This window comes from Glycine soja, chromosome 18, assembly GCF_004193775.1.
Source record: "Glycine soja cultivar W05 chromosome 18, ASM419377v2, whole genome shotgun sequence".
NCBI classification, from domain to species: domain Eukaryota; kingdom Viridiplantae; phylum Streptophyta; class Magnoliopsida; order Fabales; family Fabaceae; genus Glycine; species Glycine soja.
The window spans coordinates 12,625,174-12,645,325 of NC_041019.1; the positions used below are offsets into that span (position 1 = coordinate 12,625,174).

General features: G+C 34.5%; 1 protein-coding gene across 2 annotated transcripts in view; it reads left to right on the plus strand.

Annotated features, from left to right (window-relative positions):
- Positions 1-19,704, plus strand: part of LOC114396601 (callose synthase 7-like) — an 83,294-nt gene extending 63,590 nt beyond the window's left edge. For both annotated transcript variants that reach the window (XM_028358666.1, XM_028358667.1), the window contains 9 exons: positions 2,226-2,348; positions 2,440-2,558; positions 2,687-2,770; positions 15,719-15,831; positions 15,970-16,199; positions 17,075-17,872; positions 17,967-18,017; positions 18,608-18,802; positions 19,363-19,704. In XM_028358666.1, the coding sequence (XP_028214467.1) occupies positions 2,226-2,348; positions 2,440-2,558; positions 2,687-2,770; positions 15,719-15,831; positions 15,970-16,199; positions 17,075-17,872; positions 17,967-18,017; positions 18,608-18,802; positions 19,363-19,602 (1,953 nt within the window). In that variant the 3' untranslated portion in view covers positions 19,603-19,704. The remainder of the gene's footprint in view (positions 1-2,225; positions 2,349-2,439; positions 2,559-2,686; positions 2,771-15,718; positions 15,832-15,969; positions 16,200-17,074; positions 17,873-17,966; positions 18,018-18,607; positions 18,803-19,362) is intronic.
- Positions 19,705-20,152: the final 448 nt, after the last annotated feature.

Sequence of the window (20,152 nt, forward strand, 5' to 3'; positions counted from 1 at the left end):
TTTCTAGAGTTTTCATGATAGATTAGTATCATGATAATTCTAGATTCTTCTATCTTATACATACACTTATAGTTCTAGATTGTTCTACTATATTCATACACATTATAGTTCTAGATTGTTCTACCATATTCATACACACTATAATTCTAGGATATTCTACTATTTTCATACATATTATATTTAAGAATATTCTAGAAATTTGTAGCAATTTTAACATACGGAGATCATTACCACTTCCTCCAAATTCACTATTATTAAGTTTGATGGGGATGGTGAGAACTATGTGGAATGGGAGTATTTGGCTGGAGTTAGTCTCGACAAGATAGGTAATAAAGATCATCTAACAGAAACATGTATGGATGAGTTGAAGGTAGCAATGTGGAATACGGAAGACATACAGATCATATCCTTGCTTATCAATTATGTTGATGGATGGACTCAGTCTATTATTACCCACTATAAAATGGTGAAGGAATTGTGGGATATTCTGAAATTCATCTATAGGAAATGTCATAATTTGAATCAGATTTATGCTCATTTGCAAGAATTTTTATGTCCCAAGCAGAATAAGAAGTGGTTGCTTGATTTTTTCAAAGAGTTCATGAAGTACACTAAAGAATTGACTTCATTCCTCACTTGCAAATTTGTAGAGGACATGGTGACCCAACAGAATAAGCTTATAGCCTTGAGTTGGCTTTCTGGTCTTCATTCGGAGTTTTAGTTGGTTTGATCTCGAATATTATCTATTCAACATGTGGATAATCTTACTAATGTCTTTTTTCGAGTTATGCAACCATCTTTTGAGAGCTCCTGCTCTGAAAACGGTGTCCTCATTCCTCACAAAACTAGTAGTACTCTCAATCACAGGCTCATGCAGTGTCCTAGCCTGACACTGTCAATCAGAGAAGGGTGTAAGGTGGTTATGACTGATGACAGGTTTTAGAGGTACACCCAATTTCAGATTACGCAACAGTCATTTATACCTTCTTTTTTATCCAATTTTCTCCAAACTGGTAATCCTATTACGTGTCCCTCCTCTACTTCTTGGCATTGGGTCATTGATTCTGACACCACAGATCATATGCCAGGGGATTCAGTTATATTTTCTTATTTCAGACCTTCTAGTATCCATTCTTCTATTACCCTTGCTGATGGGTCTAGCCTTCATGTTAAGGGGGAGATGCAGTCCTTATTGCTTCATATTTAATTAACCACATTCAATTTTTTATATTAAATTAAATGGTGCAATTCCTCCCTCTAAAACCATGTAGAGAAAGATAGAGCAAGAGTGATAAAGAGAGATAGGCATTTGTGTAAATTGTAATTGAGTGCTCGACAATGTGTAACTAGCCTCGTATTTATATTATTAGGTTAAGTATATACGTACAAGCATGTCACTCTACAATGGGCATAGTTGGTGTAACTCTCTAGGATTGTCTCTTCCAACAATTGAAGTATATTAACAAAGACAAAGAGATATGGTAGAATTATATGAAAATATCCAAAAATATCTTAGATAATAGTTTTAAAACTTTGGTTTTTAGCTATGTCGAATGACGAACAATGTCGTGTGATTCATGTAACCAACCTCACCCAGTGGGATAGGGATTTGTTATTGTTGTATTCTTTTTTATCTATCTTCATCTCTCTATACTTAAAACTACATAATTTCATACACTTTCTCAATCACTGCCAATTTTTTCATATCTACTTCTATTATTGAAAAGAAAAGATTAATGGTAAACAAAAATCTAACTAAAAAGAGCAAGTTACAACTTATTAATCCAACAATAAATAACCACTTCTTTTAACAGTCTTACCAATAGGGACCAGATGAAGTTGGCTAACTAATTCAAGGTAAAAATGGTGTTAAACAACCTAATCGTAGATGATTGGTGCAATTTTCTTACGTACTTAAAAATGATTGATTGCAGGTATTAATTGCACTAATCATTTATGATGGGGTTGTTTAACCCCATTTTTACATGGATTAAGTTAGACAATCCCAAGTAAAAAATTATCGGGGTGACAAACTAAAGGATGCTCTATGCAGCTATTTGTATGATATAAACTCAAGCAGTTTTCTATTCTGAATTACTGGTGGGCCTAACTATATAATGAAATAGTTTGATATCATGCAAGGCTTGCTGAATTCAAGTTGCGTTGGTTTGGGTTTTTAAACAGCCTTAAATTTTAATTCAAATGATTCTATATTGGAATACTAGGAAATATATCGCATCAAGCTACCTGGTCCTCCAACACTAATCGGTGAGGGGATACCTGAAAATCAAAATCATGCCATTATATTTACTCGTGGAGAAGCCTTACAGACTAGAGACATGAATCAGGTAACTTTTCCTTGAACTTCAGTTTAATATGACTTAAGTAGTACTTTCTATATAAATCAGTGCTCCTAACTTTTTTTTTTTTTTTGTTAAGGATAACTATTATGAAGAATCTTTCAAAATGAGAAATGTATTGGAAGAATTTCGAAAAGAACACAATGGGCAAAGAAAACCCACCATTTTGGGTATAAGGGAGCATATATTTACTGGAAGGTCTGCCTTTCGAGAATATCTAGCATTAAATTTTGTTTGAATAAATTATTTGACAACCAAGAAAATAAATACTTCTATCATCAAACTTGAATTGGCACAAGCTTGCTTATGTGTTTCTTAGTTTGCAGTGTTTCTTCACTTGCTTGTTTTATGTCAAACGAGAAGACCAGCTTGGTGACCATCGGCCACCGAATTTTGGCAAATCCTTTAAGGTTAGTCCCAATTTGCTTGTCATGTGATACTACATTTAAAATAATGTTATAATTCCCTTGGAATTTTCATCCCTTAGAATATACACCAAGCTTGTTACAAAGACAGCTAATCCATGGACCCCTCAATGATTTGTTGAAATCAGTCGATTGGTCACAAGAGTTAACGAATCTAGTGCAATGTCTCAGGACTCAATCTTCTCCTTGATGAAGTGTGACAATCCACTTCATTGTATTTGGTTTTCTCATAAAAAACAGGATTAGAAGCAATATGCAAATCTGCTTGATTACCATAAATCAGGCTCGTTGTGTAGCCTCTTTAGACTAAAGCTCCCTAGTATGCTACTTCAACCAAATAAGTTCACATGTAACCAAAGCCAGGGTCCTATATTTAGCTTCAGCAAAGGATCTTGTCACTACATTTTTCTTTTTACTCTTTCAAGATGAGGTTTCTTCCAAACATTAGCCAATACTCAGAGGTGGGTTGCCTATATATCACTAGGTGAACCAGCCCAATCAAAATCTGAATACCTAACAACTTGAGCATGTCCTCTATCCGCATTGATAAGTTCTTTTCTAGGAGCACCTTTGATATACTTCAAGATTTGTATCACTACATCCAGGGATGCAGCTATGCTTCAGTTTTAGGGGGCGCCAACTAAAAAAAATCATATAATCATCAAATTTATACTATAAAATATTCATATGTTCCTAAAAATATATAATTATATTAGTAATTTATCGAAATATTAAAACAGAAGACGAATTAAGCATTTTTTAAGAGCCAACATTAATTTTCCATTCCAGTCATCAGTTTTACATGTCAGAGAAATTCCATGATCAATATATATTAAAAATGGTCAAATGACCTATTTGATTTTTTATCTTATTTTTTTTGTTCATTTTGATCTTTTATCTTTTAAAAAAGTTTATTTTGATCATTTATCTTTTTAAAAAGATTCAAAATGGCCCTTCTATTAGTTTGAGGTTAACGTTGTTAACGATAATCAAATACTAGCGGCTAAAACTACCACAAAATGAAAAATAAGGAAGAAACAACAGTGAATCAACAATTTCATCATTCACAAACCATAATTCTCTTTTTCCCAAATCAAAAATCACAAACCTAACACAATTTAATTAACGATTCAATTTCAATATAACATCATTCACATATAATTTGATGTGCAACCTACCTTTCCTATAATCACTTGCACAACATCCTCTTTGTTTTCTCATCTCAACTCACAACGTTGTTGATCGGCCCACAACCTTTTTTGCACCCAAATCTAAGGAGATCACTAAATTCAACCAGAACCTCGATTCTCCAATGAGATCATCCACAAGACACCCTAATGCGATTCTCCCTCATCCTTTCAAAAAGAACATGGACACCCACCCAAATAAATCTTTTTATTCCTCTCTTCGCTTTGAATCTAGAATGTCTAGTGATTTTTCAAGTTGAATTGGTTGTGTGATTTTGAAGATTTCAATTTGGTGAGGTTTGTGATTTTCAATTTGAGAAAAAGGGGACTAGGGTTTGTGAAGGATGAAACTATTGGTATTCTGCTAATTCTTTCTCATTTTTCATTTTGTAACTCCTTTTAGCTACCAATATTTGATTATCGTTAATGGCGTTAACTTCATACTAAGGAAAATATCATTTTGAACCTTTTTAAAAAGATAAAGGACCAAAACAAACTTTTTAAAAGATAAAGACCCAAAATGAATCCTAGAAAATAAGATAAACTGCAAAATAGATTATTTGGCCAATAAAAATCAGTACTCTCCCTAGAGTCTCACAAATAACAAGAGGGAAACAAATAATACATGATGAAATGATTGGAAAGAGAAAATATTTGTTAATATATCTCAATCTCAAACCTCAAATTATCAATCCCTTATATAGTGTTCGTAGTTAAACTTATTCCATTGAGAAATGTCAATAAAGATTTTTAATTTTTAAATTTTAAATTATTTATAATCAATTCAAAGTATTAGTGGATGGTTAAGAAAGACTTGCAAATCTAATTATTTATAGCCTTTGAAATAGGTAGTGAAAGAAGCACACCGTTGAAAATTAAATAATATTTAAATATTTTATTTAAAAAGAGAAATAAATATATTATCTCTACAATAAATACAATAAGAAAATAACATATTTATCTGAAAATATATATATAATTATCTTAATACAAAAAATTATAAAAGGAGAATAAAATATTTATAAAAGAATACACCTAATTATTATTTTTTGGCACTAAAGTACAAATAATTAGTTATATATATATATATATATATATATATATATATATATATATATATATATAATTATCATATGTACAAAAAAATAAAAGTCAGGGGGCCTTAGCCCACATCACCTAATGTTCCTTCATCCTTACTACATCTTTCATATACCTATGTCAGCTAGATCTTGACGGATATTCAGACCAGTACGGAAGATCAAAGAAAATGGACCTCTTCTTCCATATGCAAGTCTTATATTTTTCCTTCTTTTGGGTCTTTTCAAAAACAGTGTTCAGGTGTTGAATCCACTGGAATACCTGCTCACCAGTCAACGATACCAGTGCAGTTTCGTGCTCTCGACCTTCATTAAATGTTATTTTCAATCCCTGTGGGGGTGATGAGGTTTTAGAAAATGGTGATGCCTAGTGTACACTATTTTTCTATCATGTTTCAGTTGTATGTAGCTTATGTTTTCTTCACAGATGTGGCATGCATGATGATCCTTAACACTGTAACCGCTCAGATTCCCATATGCTGGAAAGTCATTAATGGTACAAAAAAGCATTGCACGCATTTAAAAAGTCTCCTTGCGAAACCCATCAGACACTAAAACTCCCTCGTCCCATAACTTTGTCAGGTCTTCAATCAACGGACTTAGATAAACATCAATGTCATTTCCTGGCTGTCTTGGGCTCGCTATCATCATAGACAACATCATGTATTTTTGCTTCATGCACAACCAAGGGGGCAAGTTGTAAATTACAAGTATAACTGGCCATGAACTGTGTTGAGTGCTTAAATTGCCATATGGATTCATTCCATCAATGGCTAGTTCAAGCCTAAGATTTTTTGCCTCTTTGGTGAAATCTAGATACAAACCATCAATCTTCTTCCACTAGGAGCAATCAGCCGGATGACGGACCATTCCATCAGAGTTTCTCCCATTTGCATGCTAGGTAAGGTCTTTTGCGTCGTCTCTATTAGCAAAAAGATGCTTAAACCTTGGAATAATGGGAAGATACCACAACATTCTTTGAGTTTTCATTAGAATTGCAGTCCTCATCATCCTTCACTTTGTAACGTAATGCCCCACACCTAGGGCATTTGGACATTTCTTCGAATTCACGCTTGTACACTATACAATCATTGAGGCAAGCATGAATCTTCTGATACTCCATACCCATCGAACACAGTATCTTCTTGGCCTGATAGTAACTTTCAGGCAACGTGTTTTCCTATGGAAGCAGATCATGCACTACTTGAAGCAGTGAATTAAAGCTTTTGTCATTCCACCCATATCTGGCCTTGACATTAACCAAACTTAACACCGCCAACAACAACGTCAAGGAATTCTTGCACCCCGTATATAAAGGCTTCTTTGAATCACTTTGCAATCCTTCATACATAGGGGCATGTGCTTGCTGAAAAGACTCTTGTCCAAGGTCACGAATCATATCCTCCAAGCGATCTCCCATTTCTACATCAAACGGTTCAGATTGGGACCCACTCTGCATGTCTGTCAATTCACCATGGCATATCCACATCGTGTGATTCTTCTTTATCCCATTACACAATAGATGCTCCTGTATGTCGTCTAGTATTTGTCATCTTCCGTTCAAACAATTAATGCAAGGACAATAATATTTTCCATCTTCATTCGATCGACTTCTTTATGAAGCAAATTACAAGAACTGCTCGACGTCGTCCTCATATTCTGGGCTCATGCGACTTTCATTCAGCCAACTTCGATCCATCTAAGTAATAACTCCGTGATAGTCACAAAGTTATTCGATGCTTGAAAATTTCACTTTTTTATTATAGGTGTGGCCTTATCCCATTTAGGAAAACCATTTTTTATAGTAGCTTCGTACGTCAGGGTTAATTCTATTTTGTTAAATTTGACAAAATTTCGGCAGCATTTCGCATTGGTCTCCAAGTATACGACATGAAATTGGTGAAATTAATTTCCTGATAATCAAGTATGCACTTAGAGAACAACTAGAAATGCAGTGTACCAAAATTTCATCAAATTCAACAAAATAATGTTAACCTTAACGCATGAATCTACCATAAAAATATCAGTCTCCCCAAACTATCCAAACCGACAATTCAAGATTGAATATAATGATTAATGCAAACTGTCCAAAAGAATCATTGCATTCAGTCTCAAACGGGAATCTAAGGTTCGCTCATTATGAAAAAAAGTTGTATATATCTAAAGCAAAGTACATTAATGACATACAACAACATACAAAAACAACCATAACAAAATTAAGCATCAAAATTGATTGCAAACTTTCGTACGTGTGATGATGATCAATATAGTGTCCAGGAACGAATGTGGTGATCGCGATGCAAAGAACTAGGTAAATAGTGCCTATAATTTAAATATTTAATTGGTAAGTAGGTATATCATGAAGTAACACCAATGGACTTGCTGCAAGCTACTCAAAGTTATGTAGTTTCTGAGCAACTTGCTTAAGGTAATGTATTTGTCATGATTTTCAGTCCTTAAAGTTTTAGGGTGAGGATACGCTAATGCCTTTGTGCATATTAAGATATAGATAATAATGCATATATATATATATAGGGGGGTAGTTGTTCATGGCTATTACTTTTGGTTTAACAAAGCTTGTACATCATTATAGATAGCTATCCTGCATTATATATATGTTGATATCACTATCCTAGATTATAGACAACTACGCTGGACTTGGAGTAGCTACATTTGGTTGGACTTGGACTTCCTTTTTTTGGTTACCTAATTATAGCTACTCAGATTCAAACAAATTGAAGCTGGAGTTGTGTGCCAGTGTTTGATTTTATCATGGGATCAACAACATTGTTGGTGTATGCTGCAGAAAATCTTAAATCAAGGGTAGCAGTCTAGAAGCAACTATCTAGATGGATTTTATCAGTATTTGAGGTAGCTGTCTTGCAGGGGATAATATTGACTGCAATCTTAGGTGTGCATCTTAATTGTCATTTGGCTCTTACACTGATACCATCAACTTCTTTTGCCAAATGGTTTGGAAGGACGTTTTGGCTGATAACTATGCAGTCACTGCGGTGTTGAAAGCATGCATGCTTCAACTTGCTTTGGGAAGTGGAAAATAGGTTCATGGGCTTTTTTGAAATCTGGGTTGGTTTTTGGATAGGTGCATTGTGTTCAAGTTGGTTGACTTGTATGGGAAGTGTTTAATGAGATGGGAACTCGGGATACAGTGTGTTGGACAATGGTCAATATGTATTCAAGGTGTGGTGACATTGATGAGGCACAAGCATTGTTTGATGGGGTGAGGGTCAAAGATGTGTCTACTTATAATTCCATGATTGGAGGATTGGCTTTGCATAGGAAGAGCATTGAAGCAGTTGAGTTGTTTAGTGAAATGCTTAAGGAGAGGGTTAGGCCAAATGGTATAACATTTGTTGGGGTTTTGAATGGTTGCAGATGGAGGGTTGGTGGATCTGGGTGGTGAAATATTTGAATCAATGGAAATGATTCATGGGATTGAACCAGAGGTAGAACACTATGGCTGCATTGTTGACATTCTCAGTAGGGTAGGTAGGCTTGTGTGGTGTTGAGGTTAACCTACAGCTAAAGCTACACCCTACAACTTCCCCTCTATGTGCATCAAAACCTAGGGCTAAATAAATAAAATAAAAAGGAAGCATCAAAACCACAAACTACATTTTTCATGTTAACTACAAATAATGTTCTGTGAGTATCAATAGTCTAGTATCTTAAGGTTCATTTGGATTGGACAGTAAAAAAATAAATTTTGAATTTGCCTACATATTATATAGTAGAACTACTTTTTTAATTATAATTGTTGGGATACATTTGCAAAACTACAGGGTCCAACTTGGCAATTTATTTTTGAGTATTGCTGACCTTGTTTGAAAAACCAGTAGGTCCTATAGTTCTTACTCAAAATCAATACGTAGTGGTTTCTTCATTCAAGTTCATAAGACTATAAGTCATATCTAAATTGGACTCCTGCATGATTAGATAGTAGCTCATTTAAGAATAAAATACTAACCCTCTCCACATATCAATACCCAAGATTACATTCTACAAACAAATTTCACTAATGAGCATGTTGTCATGTCCAATCATGATTAACAAGCCTTAAAAGGTGATATTGGCATAAATAGGAGATAAAAGAAATTTGAGTATTTCCAAATTCTATAGAACAACATTAATTAAACATGATTGTTGAGGTGGATAAATTACCTGAGGAACCTCCACGGAACCTGAACTTCCTGAGTTTGAGGAACCTCCACGGAGCTTTGGGGGATTGGATGATATAGTCAACTGGGCAAAGCAGCATAAAAATAATTAGATGTAGATATAGTATATGTTAATACTGTGCTTTTTTTTTCAATAACCATGCAAGTGAAGGGTGGCTATAGAAGGCAATCGTTTACTATTTTTCTTTTCAACAGCCATGTTTTTACTTTTTGAACAAATATAATACAGCCTTGCTCGTGCTATTTTGTATCAGGATTTAACTGTATAAAATACATCTTATGTATGATTTCAAACCACCATATCATTTGATGCAATTGTTGATTAGGGAGAACCAAGATGTGAGAAGCCACTACATGTGAAAAAAGGGTCTATACTCTATACCAAGTTTGAATTCCATGTAAAAGGGTGCTTCCAAGTGGTTGGGATCAATGCACCAGAAAACTAATTCATGATTGGATAAGCAAAGGTTGAGGTTGCTGTTAAACAATTGGAGCATCTAGAAAACCAATATACTTGATACATGTCTGGACCATCACACACTTTCTGTTCTTATTGCACTTTGTAATCTTGAGTCAATCCCCAAGCACTTGCTTGCTGCCGTTGTCAAGGAACTAAGAAAAGAGAGGCCCTCATGTATAAGAATTGAGTAGTTTTCGTATTTCACTTTTATGGGCATTTAACAATTACATTACCATTGTACATCGCATGATGCTAGAAAAGCATTATAAGGATGTGGAAATATACATTCAGAAATCTGATTCAGCAAAGCCTAAGCTAAATCTAGTTGTAGTGATTTGCTGTCACTGATTATAGGTGTTGCTAGAGCTGAATCATATGGTATCAAATTCTTCTGCTGCATTTCTTTACCAAAATTGACAATGTTAAGTGCTAGACTATAATTTCAATAATGCAAAAGAGACAATTATTCTCACCTTCCAATAAAGACAATAATCCTTTGTTGCTGCTTCTAATTCTGCCGATGCTTAAGCGCCAATGTGCTACCTGAATACCAACAACTACTTCTTCTCACCACCTATTTTTAATCCTAACATAGGAAAAATAAATCAACTAATACATCAACAAAAGAATCCAACTATCAAATAACATGCCAGAATAATATCTTGCATGCCTGTTGCGTTTATGGCTCAACATTTACATAAATAAGTCTCATGAAACACCAGTTGCAAATATAGGCACCCCTATTGCACAGAAATTACACACAGCATCCTATAACAAATTCAATTTTATCCGATTTGTGCATGTAAACTTGAAATTTGAAAACTTGATCTGCCTTTGCTTTGTTATTTCATTAACAACATCCCTTTGGGCCATATATTGGTTACCTCTACTGATTTTTTGTTCATCTTTTCAGAATTATTGTAAAGTTCCCGTTTTTGTGCTATCTTTTCATTCTTTTATCAAAGTGAATTCTTGGGATTTTTTTGTTTTCAATTGAGGGCACTAAAAATGATGCACTGACTGGAATTTCCATTTGTCTTGCTGGGTGGTCCCTGAGATTCGAAGTGTGTTGTTTTCCTTTTGGTGGGTGGATCCTAAGTTCATGAATTCCCTCTCTTCTCCAACCAATTTGTTTTGTTGCTGAATAAATTAGTGTTCATTTCTTCTTTTAATTAGTTTTGATATTCAAAAAAGGGATAATTATCAAAACCTCTATTTTTTCTGTTAGTGTTCATCTTTCTTTTACTATATGTATGACCTAGCTCAGAATGCACAACAATAAAAGCAAAAGCAGAATATTGTTACATTTGTAATGGTGCTATACGCATTACAACACACACCTAGCTACCTAGTCATTAAGCATTCAAAGGACACAAAACATTTTGAATTACCTCACTCAAAATGACACCTTGCCAGCACGAGTGACCACCCCGAATGGTTTGCAAAGTCAGCACCCCAAACAGCCCTAGCAATCACCACGAGTTCCACACACCAAATCCTTGCAGCGAGCACGAGTTCCACAAACCAACTCCTTGCAACACAAACAAACAAACATTGTTGCAATGAGCACGACTTCCCCAAACAAACAAAAAATACAAAGACCATTGTAGTTAAAAACAACAAAGAGTCGTGAAACCTGTACCTAGGTAAGGTGGCAAGGTATCACTGTCGCGAAGAAGAAGAAGACCAAGATCATTGTAGTTACAAAGAAGAAGAACAAGCTTAATGGACAAGAACAGAGTGCGAGCAAAGTAGGACTCGCGTTCTGATATTTTAAAATATAAGTTTAACATCGGTTTTTAATATAAAACCGATGTTAACACAACAATGTTAAAGTTAACATTGGTTTTCTAAGAGAAACCGATGTTAACATATCATAGGTTAACATTGATTTTATAAAGAACTGATGTTCATTAAAAGACTTTAATATCGGTTCTTCAAAAACCGATGTTAACTAATGTATGTTAACATCGGTTGTTAAATAACCAATGTTGATGTCAGTAAATTAACATCGGTTTTTCAGGAAATCGATGTTAAGGAATACACATTATTTACAATTATACCACCGCGTTTAGCTTAACATCAGTTTTGTTAAAAACCGATGTTAATTTGACGATGTTAAATCTACATTTTGTAGTAGTGCAACCCCTCTATGGATCAAGTTTCAACATCTCACACATGATTTTTTTAGCTATTTTTCAAGAAAATAAGTATGGAAATTAAATGGGAAAAATATGGATTGAGGTAACAAATGATAGAACAATGCCGTCATCCTAAAATTGATAAGGAGAGGAAGGCTCGTTGCTTTGAATTAAGAAATTCAAATATAAGAACCAAGAGTGTTCCTAAGAACCAAGACAGAGTCTCTCTCACAAAGCTAAAGCTTCATTAAAAAATAAGTCAAAGCTAATTACAAGGTCAACAATTTTCCTATTATGCTATACACCTAAAGGCTACCAAGGCCCATTACTAATGGCTCAAACATAACCTAAAAATGACAAGGCCCAACAAAATTTCAAATACAAAATATGTCTAATATATTCTCTTCCAAGTGAAACTCCTTAGTTAGGTCTCCATTAGGAGAGTTCAAGAATTGGCTCACCACACTGATTGCAAAAGAAATGTTTGGATGAGTGATAGTGAGGTAATTTACTTTCCCAACCAACCTCTAATATCTCCCTGCATTTGATAACGGATCCCCCTGATTGGGTAGTAGTTTGACTTTAGGGTCTAAAGGAGTGTCCTCAGGCTTACAATTCAATAGGCAAGTCTGCTCCTCAAAATTGTGAAAATCATTTTACCTTTGAGAAGTCACCAGGCTATCCTTGAAATGATTTACCTCAATCACTAAGAAATATCAAACTAGTGTAAAAGGTATGGCTTTAGTTGGACTATCCAAATATGATTGCTTCATGTGATAACTTTTTCATTTACATACACAATGAGGTATTTACATCCTTGTTGCAAATGGCTATATAAAATTGAATGGTCGACTTCATTGTGAATATATAATGCCAAATTGTTGCATAACAGTACTGGCAAACTAGCCCGAGGAGTAATTCCAACAACACCCCACAATGGATTTCTTGGGAGCATGAGGATCCAGATCCTAAGTACCACTGCTTTGGAGAGCACACATTCCATCAATCATTCCTTGTCATTCTGGGTGAAATAATTAATGCTTGACTTGGAGAGTGAGGAATAAACACGGAGGACAACTATGAAAGACAAGAAGAAAGGGGAAAGACAATGATAACTTAATGTAACATAACGAGGAAATGAGTTATGCGTGGAGTGATTACCTTTCCATAGCGCAACAGGTAGGTTGAGGTCAAATGATAAGCCTAGTTCCGGTAAAGGAGTTGACACTTGGGAAAAGTCAACCATGGCCTTGTCTTAAGTAAGAAGAGTCACAGGTACCACCTTAGGGCATTGGAGGTCTCGACATGTTTGAAAAGGTTGCATTGCCAGAGAATGCTCAGATGGATCTTCCTATGAGATAGAGGGAAAAGGTATAAGGGAAGGTGTCCTAAGTGTGATAGTAGACTCAATGTCAAGGAAAGAAGAAGCAGACTTAAAGTAAGGGATAGACTCAAAGAAAGAAACATCTGTAGAGATGAGATAACAACTAAGAGGAAGGGAGAAACACTTATACGTTTTATGTGACTGATGGTATCCCAAGAAGGCGAACTTGATGGAGTGTGAAAACAACTTATCAAGTTCAGGTGAGAAGTTGTGAAAGTAGGTGCAACCCAAGACATTGGTAGGAATTAGATGCAATGGTTCATAAAGAAAAAGTACAAAGTGAGAAACTTGATCATTAAGGACAAATGTTCGCATGTGATTGATAAGATAACAAGCAATTAAAAAGGATCACCCCTGAAGCATGAGGATACATTGTCGTGGAGAAGAAGCATTTGGGTAGTGTCAAGAAGGTGCCAATTTTTGTGTTTAGCAATTGCATTTTACTACGGGGTGTGAGCACCGTAAGTTTTTATTTCATTATAAAATTTGTTAAAGAGAGAAAATAATTCAAACCTGTGTTTCATTAGGCATAACCAAGTACAATGAGTAAAATAATCAATAATGTAACAAAATACCTAAAACCAGATGGAGTTACAACCTTAGAGGGACCTCAGACATCATAAAGTACTAAAGTGGAATGAAATGTAGCTCGTTTATTGACACGACCTGGAAACGAGTGACATGTGTGTTTCCCTACTTACATTGTAAAGTGGATAACTTGGATAGACTGGGCATAAACTTCTGAAATTTTGAAAGACCAAGATGTCCCAACTAAACATGTGTGGTAACTGAAGATGCAGTGATAGAACAAGATTCAGATGGGGCAGACAGATAATAGAGACCATGAGAATCACGTCCAATGCTAATCGTCTATTGCAAACACCGGTTATTGGAAGGTAACAATATCTCTAGTGAATGTTATTAAAAAATCATGGGATTGGGTGAGGATATGGACAAAAAGTAAATTAAAGGGACAAACAATTACAATAGAACATACTCAACTATTAGTAAGAAAGGGGATGTGTAGTGCCTATCCCTTAAGATTGGGTTTGGGAATCGTTGGCAGACGTAATACTTGGTAAATAGCAAGAGGTAGATAGTGAAGAGAAAAGGGAACGGTTACCATATTCGTGGTCAAGTGCACAAGAGTCAAGTATCCAGGTGCCTAGAGATGGAGACTATGAGACAAGCAAAACAATTACCAATATGTGCAACCAAATCAATGGTGTCAGAGGTCTAATGACTCTTATAAAGATGGAGGAAATCCTCATAAGTAGCAAGTGTGGCCCAAGGTTGATCAGTAGTTGGGTTGGATCATTTAGAGATCATTGGGCCAAATTAGTAGGGCGGGGAGACTTGCCATGCAGTCTTCAACCAACAATCAATTGTATGTCTGATATGGCAATCTTCACCCTTAAGGTGGTTCTTCAAGTGGGATATTTCACCTGAAGAGCATGTTGAGTTTCTTTACAGGACTTTGTGGTATTTAAAAGGTGCTCTAGATAGAGGATTGCTTTTTAAAAAACTAGATAGCAAGGCATTGTGGTATTTATTGTCTGGGTTAGATCCACTATAGACTGCAAGTCAACATCTGCCTATTGTACTTTTGTTTGAGCATATTTGGTTACCTAGAGAAGCAAAAAAAAATGTTGTGGGTAGAAGTAGTGTAGAGGCTGAATATAAGGCAATTGCACAAGTAGTTTGTGAAATTTTATGGCTTTAAAGAATTCTTGGAGTTACAAGTTCCTGACTCACCCATGAAGTTGAATTTTGATAGCAATTTTGCATTTAGCATTTCCAATAAACCTGTTCAACATGACCAGACAAGCACGTAGAAATTGACAGACTTATAGAGGTGCACTACAATTTGCATACCATTTGTTCTTACTTCACAACTAGTTAATTTGCTAAAGGAGTATTCATACCTAATTTTGAATTCCTAATTATAAGCAAGTTGAACATGTTAGACATCTATGCACCAACTTAAAGGGTAGTTAAGACCAAGTTCAGATTATTCAAATCTGATTTGATTTTATTACCCTTTAGTTTCTCCTTATCTTTACATTTATTTTGTATCATGGTGGTTGGGATCTCTACTAGCCATCTCTGCATACATGTGGCTGGATAACAAATAAATATAAAGATAAGGAAAAAATAAAAAAAGAATAAGATCAAATTAGTTTTAAAATAATTTGATCCTGATCTTAGCACGAAGTTTTTTTGTTTTTTCTTTTCATAAACTAAATCTTCTTGAATAAAGGAGAATAAAATCAAATCAAATTAGAATAATATGGTCCTAATCTTGGCTATCTAAATTTGAAATAAAAATACATACAACTGTTCGTCAACAATTCTCTATGCACTAAACATTTTTCTTTACTTCAGTTAAGTAATCCATTTCTGAACAAAAAAAAAAAAATAACCAAAAATAAAAAGTTAAGTCATCCATTTTCCTGAATTTGCAGGGTTCGGTTTCATTATGGTCATTCTGATATATTTGACAGAATCTTCCACATAACAAGAGGTGGCATAAGCAAAGCATCAAAAGTTATAAACTTAAATCAGGATATATTTGCAGGTACTATATTGTTGGACAGAAAATGTATTCGACGGATTTTAATTTTCTACCATTTGTGCTTAACATGCATAGAGTTCAATTCAAATCTATATTGCTGATTATGTGTGAGGGAATTTTTTACTCTATATATGTACATAGGGTTCAACTCAACTCTGCGTCAAGGATTTATCACACATCATGAATATATACAAGTAGGTAAGGGACATGATACGGGCATGAATCAGATATCACTCTATGAGGCTAAGGATGCCATTGGAAATGGAGAACAAACACTTAGCCGTGATGTTTATCGACTTGGACAACGATTTGACTTCTACAGAATGTTGTCATTCTACTTCACAACAGTTGGTTTCTACTTCAGTAGCATGGTAATTAATCAAATCTCATTTTGGGGACCTTATCTTGATAGTTTTAAGCCTATTAAGAATAGCACATTATTAGAATGTACTTTGTCTAATTAAAGTAAAGTATAAAATAAAAATGAACAGAAATCAATTTAACATATGCCTGTAAATGGATTCTATTGTGATCTGAGCTTTGATAATCTTAAATTACTGTTGAAGATAGATCTACTACACAATTTATTTTTAAATGAAACAGGATATGGGAAAGATATGTGGATAGAAATCTATCTGCAATTTTGAATGAAATGGCTGTTTTCGTAAGACTGGATTTAAGCACTTCTCTATGTTGTCTAGACACTTCACTTCACTACGCCAGAATTGCACATATATATAGCGCTTATTTAAAGAAGTGCTGTATTTTCTGATGCAGCACATTAATATAGCGCTTGTTTAAATAAAGAATACAGTGCTCTTCCTAATTTCACAGGTTTTATCTTTATTTTTAAAAAATAATATACAGCACTCTTCCTAATAAGAGCTCTAAATTTAGATAAAAGCACTATATATCATGTACAAAACGCTATCTTAACGGGGAAGCGCTATCTATTTGCAATTCTGGTGCAGTGCTTCAACTGCACAGTGTACATAAAATTAGGAGGGTAGACAATGCTTAATAAATATGTATGATTCGTTTAGTTTTGAGAAAACCCTCGATTTGGTCCTTCAAAGTTATATGCACCACATTAATTAGTCCTTTAATTAAAAAAATTGTTATTGTCAAATAGTGACATTTTAGATCTTCAAGGAACTAATTTAATTGGTGGCATAATCTTTGAAGGACAAATATGGTGGGTATATAAGTCTTTGAAACATTAATTTGGACGTTATGAATTTTTCAGATAACTGTGTTGACCGTGTATGTGTTCTTATATGGACGTATATATGTGGTTTTGAGTGGAGTTGAGAGAGAAATTCTTCAAAATCGAAACATACATCAGAGCAAAACCCTTGAAGAGGCCTTGGCTACTCAGTCTATTGTTCAGTTGGGCTTACTGCTTGTGCTGCCCATGGTTATGGAAATCGGCTTGGAGAAGGGATTTCGCACTGCCTTGGGTGATTTTATCATCATGCAACTTCAGCTAGCCTCTGTGTTCTTTACTTTCCAGCTTGGAACAAAAGCTCATTATTATGGAAGAACACTCTTACATGGGGGATCTAAATATAGACCAACTGGTCGTGGATTTGTTGTCTTCCATGCGACGTTTGCTGATAACTACAGAAGATACTCACGAAGTCATTTTGTGAAGGGCCTAGAGATACTCATACTATTGATTGTTTATGAAGTCTATGGGAGCTCATATCGCAGCTCACATCTTTATTTATTCATCACAATCTCAATGTGGTTTTTGGCCACTTCCTGGCTGTTTGCTCCTTTCTTGTTTAATCCTTATGGCTTTGATTGGCAAAAAACAGTGGATGATTGGACAGATTGGAAGCGGTGGATGGGAAATCGTGGTGGTATTGGTATTTCACCTCATAAAAGCTGGGAATTTTGGTGGGATGAAGAAAATGATCACCTGAAATACTCAAATCTCAGGGGGAAAATACTTGAGATAATTCTTGCATTTCGCTTCTTTGTGTACCAATATGGAATTGTCTACCACATGGATATTACTCATCATAACAAAGATTTGCTGGTAGAGTAACTCATCTTCTGTATTCTCCAATCCTATTAATGGTTGCAAGTTTTATTGGCAGCATCTAACTACCACCTTTGATTTTTCCATGTAGGTATTTGGACTTTCTTGGGCAGCTTTAATAATAATCTTTATTTTATTGAAGGTATGTAAACTATTATCGCTTCAGGGGTGACTTAGTATAAACTATTATCGCTTCAATTTAAGCATAATCTATTACATGATACAAAACTATTGTAAACTGAAGACGAACTCGAATTTTGCTTCTAGATTAAATTTTTTTACTAAAATATATTTTTGATCTTTAAATAATATTTAGATTTTGTGTTTGTTTTCTGATAAAAAAAATTTGCATTGAATCTCCAATGTAATAATAATTTTATTTTTAATCCTCCATATTTTTTTTAATTCCTGATAAATTAGAGAATTTTATATTTGTTTCGTGAATAATTTTTTTTATTTGTCATTAGTCTTTTACACAGAAACAAATCACGAATGAAAAAAATTATCAACGAATAAACAAAACAATCAAAAACAAAACTTTTGTTTTATTAAAGAATAAAAACAAAAATAATTTATTAGGAAAGAAACAGAAAAAAAAAATTCTTTTCATTCAAGCATATTTTAAACAAAGGAAACTTTTAGACCATTATAGCCATTGTACAGTTAAAATTAGTTCACATTTCTGCAATATTAATGCATTTGTCTTCTGCTGATTGTAAGAATTTCTTATAGGCAAGTCAGATGGTATCCTTGAAAAGACAAAGAATTGGGACCGACTTTAACCTCATGTTTCGTATTCTCAAGGCACTTCGCTTTCTTGGCTTCTTGGCCGTCATGACTGTATTATTTGTGGTATATGGACTTACCATATCAGATTTGCTTGCTGCCATTATCTCCTTCATGCCCTCCGGATGGGCCATTATACTGGTAAGTTAGAACTTCTGCATCCTAGAAAAACACAAGTTAAGAACAATTTTTACTCTTTCTGTCAAACTTTCTATTGTACGTCATGTCTTGGCAGATTGAATAAATATTGTTATACATTCTTGTTCCGACCTCATGTCTTGTCTGCTTTGATGTTCATGGTCTATCATGATTTTGTTCTTAAAACATGCCTCAGTGGGTTAAGGGAGAAGATTATTTATAAACTCTTCTTGATCTCGACTCCTATGCAATAGGGGACATTTTGGTATACCAGAAAAAAAAAAACCCCAAGAGATCAGAGTGGTGGCCTTGGGGCCCAGTCGAACTCAATATTTTAACCTTAATCCTCAAACATCGTTAAAGTCACATCATCTAATATTTTATCTGCTTTAGTGCACAATAGTCTGTTACAATTTTGTCCTTAAAATGTACCTCGCTGGGTTAAGATGCATGAAGATTTGAGATTGGAACAATTCTAATTGCACACCAATCTAGACAATTTTCTATTTAAGTGCTTCATTCATCCAAAAATACTAATGTTCCTTCTTTCGTTCTCATTCAAGATTGCACAAACATTCAAGGTGTGCTTGAAAGGATCTCAACTATGGGACTCGGTGAAAGAGCTATCCAGAGCTTATGAATATGTAATGGGATTAATAATCTTCTTGCCAATAGTCATTTTGTCATGGGTCCCACATGCGTCAGAGTGCCAAACCCGCTTGCTATTCAATGAAGCATTTAGTAGAGGGCTCCAAATTTCAATGATTCTTGCTGGAAAGTGGGCCGCTTATAAATCTGATTGAAATATTATTGAATTGATAAGGTAATATTTGGCATGTATCATACATCGAATTTATTTTTGTACCATACATTAAAGAAATTGATGCTTTTTTATTTTGCTCGCTGATTTCATATCTTTCTGAATATTCAAAAGAATTTGAAGTTTTCGGTATAAAGTGAATTTGATCTCCGACATACCTGAATATTTTGGGAGCTCATATATTCCAATTTCCTTTTCATACTAAATTTTACTGTGAATAGGAATGAAAAAAATATTCAAAATGAAGGCAATGACAAGTAATGCAGGACTCTCAAAGTTTTGAAATTTCATAACTGTAATAGCAATGTACATGTATGAGCTAACAAGAGTGCTTTATTTAGTTTTATGATACCACGTTCAATTCGAACCCATGCCCTTACGGTTTCAGATGATATCTGCAAACCACAAAGCCATGACGGGAAAGTGAGTGAACTTTATTTATTTGTTTCAATATAAAGGGAATTCAGAAGTCGAAATCATCATTACTCATTATAATTAAATTATGTATGAATATTTTTAAATATTTATATGTT